Source organism: Canis lupus, chromosome 24, assembly GCF_048164855.1.
Source record: "Canis lupus baileyi chromosome 24, mCanLup2.hap1, whole genome shotgun sequence".
In the NCBI taxonomy this organism is placed as follows: Eukaryota; Metazoa; Chordata; class Mammalia; order Carnivora; family Canidae; genus Canis; species Canis lupus.
In genome coordinates, this window is record NC_132861.1 from 47,022,386 (window position 1) to 47,034,469 (window position 12,084).

General features: G+C 61.2%; 1 protein-coding gene across 10 annotated transcripts in view; it reads left to right on the forward strand.

The window, feature by feature from the left end:
- MROH2A (maestro heat like repeat family member 2A) overlaps positions 1-11,558 on the forward strand; it is a 47,451-nt gene extending 35,893 nt beyond the window's left edge. For 2 of the 10 annotated variants that reach the window (XM_072796759.1, XM_072796760.1), the window contains exons 31-44: positions 280-398; positions 1,228-1,380; positions 1,757-1,911; positions 3,769-3,928; positions 4,007-4,200; positions 4,558-4,695; positions 5,162-5,276; positions 6,593-6,739; positions 6,941-7,123; positions 7,596-7,751; positions 9,111-9,242; positions 9,913-10,015; positions 10,260-10,325; positions 10,414-11,556. In XM_072796759.1, the coding sequence (XP_072652860.1) occupies positions 280-398; positions 1,228-1,380; positions 1,757-1,911; positions 3,769-3,928; positions 4,007-4,200; positions 4,558-4,695; positions 5,162-5,276; positions 6,593-6,739; positions 6,941-7,123; positions 7,596-7,751; positions 9,111-9,242; positions 9,913-10,015; positions 10,260-10,325; positions 10,414-10,787 (2,195 nt within the window). In that variant the 3' untranslated portion in view covers positions 10,788-11,556. Of the gene's footprint in view, positions 1-279; positions 399-1,227; positions 1,381-1,756; positions 1,912-3,768; positions 3,929-4,006; positions 4,201-4,557; positions 4,696-5,161; positions 5,277-6,575; positions 6,740-6,940; positions 7,124-7,595; positions 7,752-9,110; positions 9,243-9,912; positions 10,016-10,259; positions 10,326-10,413 lie in introns of those variants that run through there. The other 8 variants (XR_012016766.1, XM_072796758.1, XM_072796757.1 and 5 more) reach the window with 8 other exon arrangements.
- Positions 11,559-12,084: the final 526 nt, after the last annotated feature.

Sequence of the window (12,084 nt, forward strand, 5' to 3'; positions counted from 1 at the left end):
AATGCAAGGTGATGATTTTCAGAGGGGGAGACTTTGCCTCCGGCTTGGCGGCTGGAGGCCTCCTAGAAAGCAGGTATCTGAGCTGTGTGTAGAGGTGGTGTGGGGGGAATAGGACAATGAGAGCAAAGGCAAGAATGGGTGAGATGCCCAGAGACTGAAGGGTGGTCCAGGCCGGTGAAGCCAGGGAGTCCTGTGGGCCAGGCCAGGAGGCCACCCTGATGTGGCCTGTGGATGGACCCTTTATCCTTCTGATCGTGTCTAAAATCATGTTCCTAACAGCAAGCCAGACCTGCTCCTCATGGGGCCCTTCCAAGGAGCTGGAGCTTGCAAAATGTAAGGAGGATCTCCAGGGCCCAGATGTGGAGAAGATTTTCAGTGCATCTTCCAGAATTGCCAAGGTGACAAGCTGGAAAGGTGGGGAGGCTCCTGGGCTGGACTCTGGCACCTGGACTGTCTCTGGGGCATGGGATGTTGCTCAGCCTGGCCAGGCAGCCTTCCTTTTCTTCCAGATGTCGAAGTTCCCATGGCTTTTGGTCTAACTCATGCCCTCTGTGCTTAAATGGCCTGCAGTATGTAAGATCCCCACTGTGGTGCCTGGCACGTAGTAGGTGCTCAATAGTCTCCATCCCTGCGGTGTGCCGCACTGAAGGTGGAGAGCCCCAGAGAGAGTTAAACATGGGGTCCCGCGGAGAGGTGTCGGTACACGGGCACACTGATGGCCGAATGCCCGGAGTCACCCGAACTCTGCAGAGGGGACGAGGCCCTGCTGCCTCAGGGGGCAGAGGCGGCTTTCTGGAGTGGGGGGGGTGGGGGGTGGCAGGATGAGGTGGCAGGGCAGCCGGGCTCAGGGTACACCCTGAGTGAAGGCTGCAGGGCAGTACAGACAGGATGGGGAACGTGTGGGTGGGGCTTCCTGAGTGGAATTCAGGTGCGGTGGGCGGTGTCAGGTACATGAGGTGCAGCAGAGGTTGGGGGCACATGTCCTAAGCCTTGGAAAGCAGGGCTGAGCTTTGGGTCTCCGTGGTGGAGGAGGAGTAACAGCCCAGGGCAGGGCAGGGAGGCGGGGCGGGGGGAGGCCCTGGCGGTGGTTTGAGGGAGGATGGGGGCCTGGGCCGGGGCCGGGGTGTCGGATGGAAGAGGAAGGGGACGTTAGTGGTGGCAGGTGGGGGCAGGGAGTTGGCCTGCAACTTGGCTGTTGGAGCCCAGGGGTGGTTTCTCTGGTCCTAGGTGGCTTGCGTGCAATTCAACTGCGATGAGGTGGTCTCGCTCATCCAGAAGCTCTGTGAGAACATCGGGGCCATGGACCTACAGCACGATAAGGCCTCCGTCACCTGGATAGGCACCTTCCTCCAGATGCGGGCCAAGGAGCTGGAAGACAAGGTGGCTGAGCCGTGGCTGGGCTGCTTCGGGGCTGGGGCTGTCCAGTGCGCCCAGGGACAAGCAAGGGCCCAGCTGTGCTTACGGAGAAGGTCTCCTCAAACCCTTGATTGTAAAAAGGACAGGGAGTAGAGTTCTAGAATGAGAAAGGAACATGTTGAAGCTAGTAAGTAAGAGGACAGTGGACTGGAGGCCCTTGGCTCGCTCTCCCAGAGCGTCCTGCCTCCCACACAGAAAACCTGATAAATCCAGGAAGAGGCCAAAGGAGGCGCAGGTGGTTTAACCTCCCCAACATCTAGTTGGGCAAGGTCCCCTGGAGGAGGGGTGCACAGCGGTCACAGGGGCCCAGGCTGTGCTGGTGATGCCTGCCCTTCCCCAGGTGGCCGAGATCCTGGGCGCCATCCTGGTCCACCTGCCCGTGGTGGACCACTTGGAGGTGCGACGCTGCCTCATCGAGGGCATCCTCCTGCTGGCGCACTACCACCAGGAGACAGTCCTCACATCGCTCCTGAGGCAGCCCCTGCCCATGGAGAGGTGGGTGCCCTGGACAGGGAGCCACAGCGCCCCTTGCAGCCCAGACCTCGCCCATCTCACCAGCCCGACGTGTCCGGGAGGACAGGGCCCCTGAGCAGTGGCGTGTCCAAACCTGGGGTGGGTCAAGCCCTGTCCCTGCATCTCCTGTGGGAGGAACAGGCTCTGGGAACCACGGACCTGGAGCCCCAGCGTCACCGTTCCATCCTTCGGAGCTGGAGTCCGGATCCCGCAGCTTCTCAGGTGTCCTGTCATCCCCTCTGGCCTCTGCCCGCAGCAGCCCTTTCATTTCCCCTGGAGGACAGGGCTCCGGGCCCCCTCCGAGGTTGGGCTTCTCCAGGACATGCCTGAAGACGTGGTCACCAAGGCCTATGCAGGCCTCTGGACACGCTCCGCTGTGTCCCTCTCCCTTCCAAATGCGGCCCTGAGAGGGGAGGTCCAGGTGCCCGAGGATCGAGCTAATAGACCCTCAAACCCTCAGGTGGCCTCATGGTAATGTAGCCCCGGCCCTGCCTCTCCGTGTTCCCTGCTGCCTGCTGGGTCCCTGTGTCCCCATCACGGTGGCACTCGGGCTGGCGGCAGGGTCTCCCGGGCAGGGGGAGTGCGTCTGGGATGGTGCCAGGACCCACCGGGGAGTGCATAGAAAGGGGTGGGCAGCCAAGAGCCTTGAGACTGTGGGCGACGGAGGGGTGGCCGATGTCACTCAACATGCTGTGACACGAACAGAGCGGGCTGCCCCGTGAGAAACACAGGCCTGGCTCCGCCGTGGGGCTGCTCCTCATCGGGCGGGAGGCCCGTGAGGACTGCTTGATTTGCTGGGGGTTAGTGGCTCGCGGAGCAGGGCTGGGGTGGGGGACAGTGCAGTGTGGCCTCCGTCAGGCTGGTGGTCTCGGTGGCCGCCGCCCGCTGGCTTTCACTGCACTGGCGCCCTTTCGCTGGGCACAAATTGCCACGAGCTTGGAGGCTCCGAACAGCCCCGTCGCCACCCAACAGCTTCCATGGCCGGGGGTCCGGGGCCGGCTGAGCTGGGGCCTTTGCTCCCTCCAGGGCACGCGGCGGTTTCTGGCTGTCGCGGGCTGAGGTCCTGCTTTCTTGTTTCCTCACACCCCGATGGCTTCTTTATGAGCAGCGGTTGCCCGTGAGCTCATGGCCCACCCCTCCACTCCGTCCGACCACCAGGCGCCCGGCGCGTGTCCTCCCGAACTCACGTCTGTGGATTTGGTTCTGTGGATTCACGCGGGAGGGGGCACCTCTCATGGTTGCATTTGATCTTGGTAGACTTGCCCCCTTAGTGCTTTAAAGCCCCCTGCAACCCCCCCACCCCCCCGCACCTACGCACTCTGGGCCCATGACACCACTGCCCCCAGGTCCTTCCCTTCTCAGCAGAGCTGTGGGCTCGACTTGGGGATGCGGAGCCGCTTCGGACGGTCGTCTGGCAGGTTGCCTAACCTCCGCAGGCCCCCTTCCTCTCCTGTGGGCCACGGAGCTGAAAGCATCTTCCTCAAAGATGTGTTGGGAGGAGGAGATGCTGTGCGTTGAGGCAGCTGCTTTGGACCAGCCTGACCAGCTGGGGCCTTGGCAGCTGTTGCTGGAAGTACCTATAAAGTCATCAGATGGGAGGCCCCGTGGGCACCTCTAAGGTCACCTGGCACTGGGGCCACGGCAGAGAAAGGGAGCTGAGCATGGGGTCACGGACCGGGTTCTGGTTATGTGACCTTTGGCAACTCAGCCCACCTCCCTGAGGTTCAGCCTTCGGGGTTCAGCCCCTATTCAGTGGGTTGCCTGCGGAGCCAAAGAGGCTCTTACCTGCCAGGGCCCAGGGCGGGAGACCCACGGTCCTTGTGTCCTGTCTTTGGCTAGGCACCTGACGGAGGTGTGGCTGGCTGTGGCAGAGAACGTGCCCTTTGCCCGGACGATGCTCCACGGGCTGATGGGCCGGCTGCAGTCGAGGTTCACCCCCAAGGCCAATGCCACCTCCAAAGCTGACATCTGGCGCCTGGCCGCAGTGGATCCTCTGATGGTGAGTCCCAGGGGCAGGCCCTGGGCTCCTTGGAGGCTCAGAGCAGGAGCCCTGACACCTCAGCGCGTCTCTCTGCAGACCCTGTGCACCATCCACCTTCTCATCCAGAAGATAGATGTGAATGACAAGCTCCTGGACCTCTTCCCGGACCTCATCTACACCCTCCTGCTGCAGCTCAGCAGCAGCCAGGGGCCAGAGGCCATGTCGCCTGTCCTAAAGACGTGGAGACTGGTCCATGCAGGGATGCTGCCAGAGGAGATCAACCTGCAGAGGTGCTCTTGGGGGTGGCTTGCGGAGCAGGGCTGGGGTGGGGGTGTAAGGCAGTGGGCCTGACCTGGACCCGGCCTCTTAGAAGTCAAGGATCCCAAGAGCCATCTCCACCAAGAGGCCTTGTGGTCCTCTCGTGTTGCAGAGAAGTTTCTGGAAGCAGATCTTAACAACCCTCCCTCGCATGAGTCCAGGGCAGTGTAGTTTTCACTGTTTGCAGACCCACTCCCTCACGTGATCGCCCTTAGCCCCCTGAGCGAGGCCCAGCAGGCATGGGGACCCCTGTTTCTCCGACCCGGGTGCAGTGTTTGCCCGGCGGTGGGTGCTCCTTTTCGTCGTGATACAGTCCCACCTTCTTCCAGGATCACGATCCAGTCCATGCAGCTTTTGTTCAGAAGACTCAACAGCGAGCAGCTGGTTCACACTCTGGAGGAGCAGGGCGTGTGGGCCCTCCTGCAGAGCAGCTCCACGTTCCTGCAGGGCGTGGGCCTGCTGGCCAGGTGGGCACCCAGCCTCCAGGCCCGGGCAGCGGGACGCGCAGGGTGGCCTCCTTGCTGGATGGTCTAGGTCACGGCTGAGTGCCTGGCTTCTGAGGGATTGCCAAGTCGACCCGTGTTCCAGACTCTGGGATGGCAGCGTGTAGGGCAGGGGGAATCTTTTATCATAACCCGTCCTGCTCCAAGGTGGGAGCTGTGAGGGGCTCACCCAAGTCCACATGGGGCTTCCAAGCTGGGCCAGGTCAGAGAGCTATTTCCTGGGTCCTGATCACTCATTCTGGTCCCTTTTGATGAAAAGGAAATGAAAAGTAGGTACTCCAGTGACACCCCGACCAAATCCCCCTGGTGAAGGAGGGAGAGGCCCAGAGAGGTTAAGAGATATGCCCCCGGGTGCCCAGCCCCAGAGCGGCTCTGCAGGCAGCAGCTGAGAAGCCCTCCCTGCCCTGGGCTGCACCCCCCCACCCCGCAGGCTGTGCATGCGGAGCATGGAGGGGTACAGGCAGCGACTCTCGGAGCTGGTGCTCAGAGGCATGGACTCCGATGTCCTCAGCTGTCGCATCAGCAGCACGGCCGTCTGCGTGGAGGTGAGGCTCGGGGCGCGGAGGGCTGGGGGAGCTGGGGCGGGGCTGCTGGGTGCACCCTCCCCATTCCACCCCCCAGGACCCGGCTCTGAGGGGCATCTGAGTCAAGGGGCAGGCAACTGTCCCACCTCCCTGGGGATGTGAGTGATTTGGGGTGTACGCCGTGGGGAAAGGGGGCCCCAGACCCAGGGTGCACAGCTAAATGAGCGGTGCTGTGCTGAGTGCCGGCAACACCCAAGGGCCCGGAGGAGGGCACCTGGGCTCTCGCCAGGATTGATGGGCTGGGGAAGGCCTTGTAGGAAGGCTATCAGGGGCCAATAGGGCCTGGCCAGGCAGGAAGGCCAGGGAAGGGGGTGACACCCACTGGGGCCCGGCCACCCTCCTGAGCTCTTACCAGGTCCCAAGGGAATTGGCCAGAAAACTTTTAGGAGAAATTGGGTTGGCTGCGTGATTCCCGATATGCCTTAGGAGCCCCACATCCGCCTGGTGTAGGGTCAGCAAACATTTTCTATAAAGGGCTGGATGGCAAATTTCCTGCTTTGGGGTCACCAGTTTGGTGTTTACTTTTTTCAGGTTTATTTATAATCTGTGTACGTGTGCGTGCACACACACACACACACACACACACACAAACCAGGGGGGCCCCATTGGCCTGAGGTCCTGGCGCTCTGAGTGCTGAGCCGGATGTGGTTCTCTGAGTCCCGGGGGAGGGAAGTTCATGTATCTGTTGAGGCCCACAGGGGCGCCTGGGTGGCTCAGTCTGTTTAGATTCTGTCTTTGGCTCTGGTCGGGATCCGGGGGTCCTGGGATCGAGTTTCGTGTGGGGCTCCCTGCTCAGTGCGGAGTCTGCTTCTCCCTCTCCCCTCTGCTATTCCCCCTGCTTGTGTTCTCTCTCTCTCTTTCTCTCTCTCTCTCTCTCAAATAATTAAAACTTTAAAAACAAAAGCAAGCAAGCCAGCAAGCCCGTGGGCCCGGCTCCTGCACACAGGAGCTGCTCGGTCAGCTTAACTGAACAGGTGTATTCCTATAGGCCACACTCACGAGGCTTTCCCCACGGTCTCCTTAGGAAGCCTCACAACAGCCCCATGAGCCAGGTCTTGCAGGTGGGAGAAGCTGAGGCTCGGGGGGTTCTGAGTGACTGGCCAGGGGCCCCAGCTGGTGGATGGAGGAGCCAAGAGTTGGTCCTGGGGAGCCGGGGCTTGGTGTCCTCTCTCTTCACGGAGACCCTCTGTGCATGGGATCTCGTCACACACTGGCCTTGTGGCTGATGAGAAAGGGGCCCGCATGGGGCCAAATTGCCAGAAAGTTCTCTTTTCTAGTTCATGAGTGACCCGGTTCTGTACCAGGAGAAACTGCTGAAACCCACGGTGTTGTTGCTGGAGAAAGGGGCCGACCAGGAGGACGAGGCCCTGCGGGTGCTTTCCCTGCGAGCCCTGGGCAACATGGCCCTCGGTGCCCCCAAGAAGGTGCGGCGCCCGGCCCAGAGCCTAGGGACCCAGCGAGCAGGGGCTGGGGGACGGGGTTCAGGGCTGGCCTGTTCTGGCCGCATGCAGAGGGGAACCAGCTGGGGAGCTGGCTGGGGAGCCCGGTGGGGAACCAGGTGGGGAACCCAGTGGGGAACCAGGTGGGGACTGCAGCTCCTCGTTGTCCCCCCCCACCCCCTTCAGGTGAGGCAGTACCGGAAGCTGTTGCTGGAGAAGTGCCTGGACTCCCTGAGGGGGCCCGTCAGCACCAGCGTGACCTCCGAGGGCATGGAGGCCCTGGCCAAGATCCTGGCTGAGCTCCGGGAGGGAGACGTGGGGTCCTCGTTCAGCGTCCTCTGCGAGCAGTGCAGGGCCTTCTTCGACAGCGTGAGCCCAGAGTGCAGCCTCGCCGGGCCCTGGCCCTATGACGGGGTGGCAGGGGGTTTCTCCAATGCCCCCTCAGCCACTGGGTCAGCACTTCTCATCCCCTAAAGAAAAGGCAGGCTCTGGATGAGAGAGGGCCGCAGGCCTGACTGGGCGCCGATGCACCCATTGGCTGATTGTGGGCCCCCTGCCCTGCTGTTAGGGTGGAGCTTCCCCTAATCCCTTGCGGCCTAGGGATGCTCTTTGGGCTTCGGCCCTGTGAGGTACTGGGCGGGCTGTCTGCTGGGCGGTGGTGTGCCCCCCAGGGAAGAGAAGGGGCCCGGTACGGAGAGCCCTGCAGGAGAGCCTCCCACCTGACGGAGCGATCCAGAAGCCTCTGCAGGGGCCAAGACAGCTAGAAAGGTCCACGGAGAGCAGATGGGGCTTTGTGGGGGCCTCTGGCTTCCTGAGCGTCACCGGTGCATCTGGGCCGCAGGAGAGCGAGCTGCTGCGTTTGAAAGCCTTCGTCCTGTTCGGGCGGCTGGCGAAGGTGGTCGGGATTTCCAAGAAGCACTTCTTCAAGGAGGAAGTGAAAAAAGCCTGGATCCCGCTCCTGCTGCACTGCCAGGACCCCTGCCCGGATGCAGCCCAGGTGGGACACCCCCTCCGCTCTGTGTCCCCAAGTGGGGGGACTGCTGGCCCCGAAAGGAGACTGCGCGGGGGTCCTCCCCCTGCCTCTCCCCATCGGCCCCGTTCCTCATGCCGGGCTGGGGAGGGGCCGTGCCCGCCCCCGCCCCCCAGGCTTACTGAGGCGTCTGACGTAGCTTTCTCCTCCGGTTGCTGCCTGTGGGCATCCTCTGCCCAACCTCCTTTTCTTCCAGTGGGTTCTACAGCTTGCCACCACTCTTGGGCGTTAGGACTCGGTCACACTCAAAACTCACCTTAAATCCCTTGTCAGGGCTCCGGGTGGGGCAGGCCTGTGTTGGGGCTGCAGGGGGGTAGTGAGGGGGTGGCCGCCGGGCCTGGCCCTGCACCCCGAGGTTCTCCTCCCTCTGGACGCCCAGCTCCTCTGCTGCTGGGAGCTCCCACCGCAGCTCCCGCCTGTGCGACGGCGGCCCCTCACCCCGCGCAGGCCGTGACCCTGACCTCTGTCTCCCTGCCGTGGACTGGGGTGCTCATGCTCAGCTAGTACCATGTCTCCGGCCCTGGGGTCCCAAGAATCCTGCCGTTGTGAGGACTGCAGGTGTCCACCTGGCGTGGGGGTGCTGGGGGCTCCCCTAGGTCAGTGAGGGGCATCCTGCGGTACGCTCCGACACCTGCTCTCCCTTGGAGACACTGGAGAACCCGGCTGGGAACTGTCACCTCTCAGAGATGCTTTCCTCACAAATCCATCAGTGGCTCACACTGTTCTTTCACGCTGTATGGCGACTGCCCTGTGGGGCGTACTTCTGGAAGGTGATGGAAGGAGCAGCCAGGAGGGGCCAGGGCAGGGCCACCAAGGGGAGGTGAACCCCGGGGCTGGTCCCAGCCACACTGCTGCCACTCCTGTCCCTGGGAATGGATAGCCCAGCCTCTCCCACCCCGCAGCCTCCTGTCGTCCCCTCCTGTGGCCTACACCCGCTGGAGGCCAGAGGCCAGGGGCCCTGGTGGCTCGGTGCTCAGCGAGGGTCTAGGGATGAGAAAGCTCCGCCTGGTCCTACCAGTCCCGGCCAGGCTCCTGACCCTGATGTCCCCGACGTCCCAGATGGCAGGTCCCAGGCAGGGCTGCCCAGGGCACGGAGGTGCTGGCTGAGGGTGCAAGTGGGCTGCATCTGCCTCCAATGGGTTTTCCATAAATGCACACGGAGGGCTCCGGTCCCGGGTACCCTTCCATGAGGCTTTCCCGGGGCTGCCCTCTGGCCCACGGGTGGAATGTCAGCCCTGCCACCCCCACCCCCGGGCCCCGAGAGCCCCTCGAGCCCCTGGGTCTGCCTGACGCCCTCCCTCCATTCTGTGCCGCGTGGCCCCCCAGGCCTGCGTGGCTACCGTGTTTCAGTGTGCACACTTCTGGGGCTGGAAGGCGCCGGAGAGCAGCTCAGGCCGCAGTGACAGCAGCACGGCCGACGAGATGACCGTCCTCCAGACAACGCTCTGCTCCATCCTGGTGAGGAAGCCGAGGGCCCTGGGCCTGCTGGAGGTGGGAGCCCTGGGGTTGGGGCTTATGGTCGCGGCCGCCACAGGCTTCCGTCCTGTGACCCGGTGCTCACCTGTCGGACCTGAAGCCTCCAGAGCAGCCCCGTCCAACAGACACAGGATGCAAGCCTCGTGCCCGTACGTTTTCTGGTAGCCACGTTAGGAAAAGTGAAAGACGTGACACCAGATTGAATAAGAGAGTTTACTTAACCCAGTGGACCCAAACCGTTGTCATATCAACATGTAATCAATGTGCACATTTTTATTTTTATTTATTTATTTATTTTTTTTAATGTGCACATTTTTAATGTGATATTTTCCTTTTTTGAGTTTCTGTCCTCAAAATGCAGGAGGCTCTTTATACTTAATTCAGACTAGTCACATTTCAAGTGCTCGAGGGCCACACGCGGCCAGAGGGCCACAGTATTGGACGGCCACGCAGTTTGTAGACAATGTCATCTCTTCTCTGGGTCAGACGATGCACCAGGGTCCGAAGGTCCCTCAGTTGTCCAGCTATTTGCTGTGTGATGCTGGGATGGGCACTAGCCCCTCCCGCGTCAGACAGATGGGAACGCGCTCCGTGAGCAGCCGATCGCTAGGGCCTCATCCCCATGGCTCCGTTCATCCTTTGTCTTTTGCAGACTCAGAAAAAACCCGCTGTGCTCTACAGCTTCTTGCTAGGAACAATGACCTATGTTAGTAGCAACTTGCCAAGGATCAGAAGCGCTGCGTGCGACCTGGCAGGTGGGCGAGCGAGCAGAGGTCTCCGGCCGCGGGAGGGCCCGAACCCGGGGCCTGGAGCAGGAGGGGGGCAGGCAGCAGAGTAGGGGCCAGCCCCCCTTCTCGGTGTCCGATTCCACCGCATCTGGCTGATTCTCACTTCAGCATCTTCAGCGGAGCCCTACACAGATTGTCTCAAAAGGTGAAAGGGAATCTCTCGCTGCCCTAATATTTGTGAGCTGGGCATTTCCCCTCGCTCTCGTTCCAGGCGTTATTATGAAGCAGATGTCTGCACATCATCTGAAAAAACTGGACTTTCCGGCTTTGCGGGACTGTGAGTAGTAGAGACGGCTAACCTCATCTGGGGAAACTTCGAGAGACCCCTGGGGGAAGAGCCAGCCGACCCTTCCTTGTGTAATCAGGGCCTGCACGGGGGCTTCCCAGGAAGACAACTATTTGGGCGTGGAGTCCTTCCGTACCCCAGGCCTTCTGCCCGGCTCCCCATCACGAATATTTGCGAAATGCATCCTCCCTGATTCCTTCAACTGATCCGCATGGAGCTCGGGTTCTGTGGGTGATCTTTGTGTCCCCCCTAGAGGCTAGCAGAAGGCCCAGATGGGGGGACGTGTGTGCAGACACAGCTCCACCTGCTGTCTCCTGGCTGCAAACACAGGGGTTCCCCTTCCTCAGCCCGCGGGAGCCCCGCGCTGTGACGATGGTGGCTTGGGGGGAGCAGGGGGCCTTCCACTGGCTCAGCGGCCCCCGGGGCGGAGGGGACGGCCGAGCTGGGTCCTGATTGTGTCCCGTGTCTGCTCACTCTCAGCTCTCCAGGAGCTGCAGCTGGACTCGGATCCCGGGGTCCGGAGGGCAGCCCTGGAGACTCTCAAAATCTTGGATACGTGTAGTCAGCACCTGCTTTTGGCTTCATCCGGAGGATTTTGCTAGGTGGTTCGAGTGTAAAGTGTAAACTGCGTCCTTGGAGGGCCAGGCTGCAGCTGGAGCACGGCAATGCAAAAATATTTTTAATTTAGTTAAGAAAAGCATCATTCTAAAATAATCAGTGTCCCTTTCTTTCCTCCCCCTTGAAATAAACCCCCATTGTCATTGCGAGTGCAGATTCCTGACTGTCAGGTGACAACATCCCAGAGCCCAGACAGAGGGGTTTAGTCCCAAGAGAGCGGTTTTATTCCCGCTTCCCGGGAGCGTGCGGGTGTCAGACTGCCCCTTCAGCCCAGGGGGTCAGAATCCACCTTTGTTCAGTGCCACCCAGCCCTGTGCCAACCAGCGAGGAGAGGCAGGCTGCCGCAGTCTCTGCCCCTCAGGACCCCATTCTTGAAGGGAAAAGAGGCGTCTGATGCCGGGGACTGTGACCCAAGTAAGGAGGGCCCAGCCAGGGTGTTAGTGCCCTAGTGGTGCGGGCGTGGGGAGGAATGGCCACTGGCCGGGGATGATGCTGGGGTGCTTCTTTCCAGGGCCTGATCCTGGAGACCCGGGATCGAGTTGCACATCGGGTTTCCTGTATGGAGCCTGCTCTCTGCCTCTCTCTCTCTCTCTGTCTCTTATGAATAAATAAATAAAATATTTTAAAAAAAGGAGAGAGTCCTGAGAGGACCCTTGAAAAGGCAGTACCTCAGAAATGTAACGTGCAAGGTGTTTCGCACACACTCCCCACCTCCACCGGCCTGGCACCGACTGGTGGCAGCAGGGGGGTCATGGGATCTCTTCTGTTGCTGGACAAACTGGAAGAGCTATTTGGGAGGGCGAGTTGGCGATCATTAGGGGAAGCTGAAGACACACATATCCACGACACCGGTATCCACGACCAACTCACCGCTAGAGGTCTGCTGCAGGGGAGCCCATGCCCGTGCTCAAGGATCACGGCTGCGTGCGTCCGTAGCAGCAGACACCCAGCAGGAGCGTGGAGGAAACCAGCTGCCTAGACTCTTGAAATACGAGACACCCACATCCATCAGCTCCTGTCAAGGGCAAACACCTCTTGGTGAAACCAAGCTGCAGAGAATACACAGACCATCCCACGCATCAACTGTAGTGTCCTATGTGCATGTGCATGCGTGCTCAGGGATGGTGGTGGT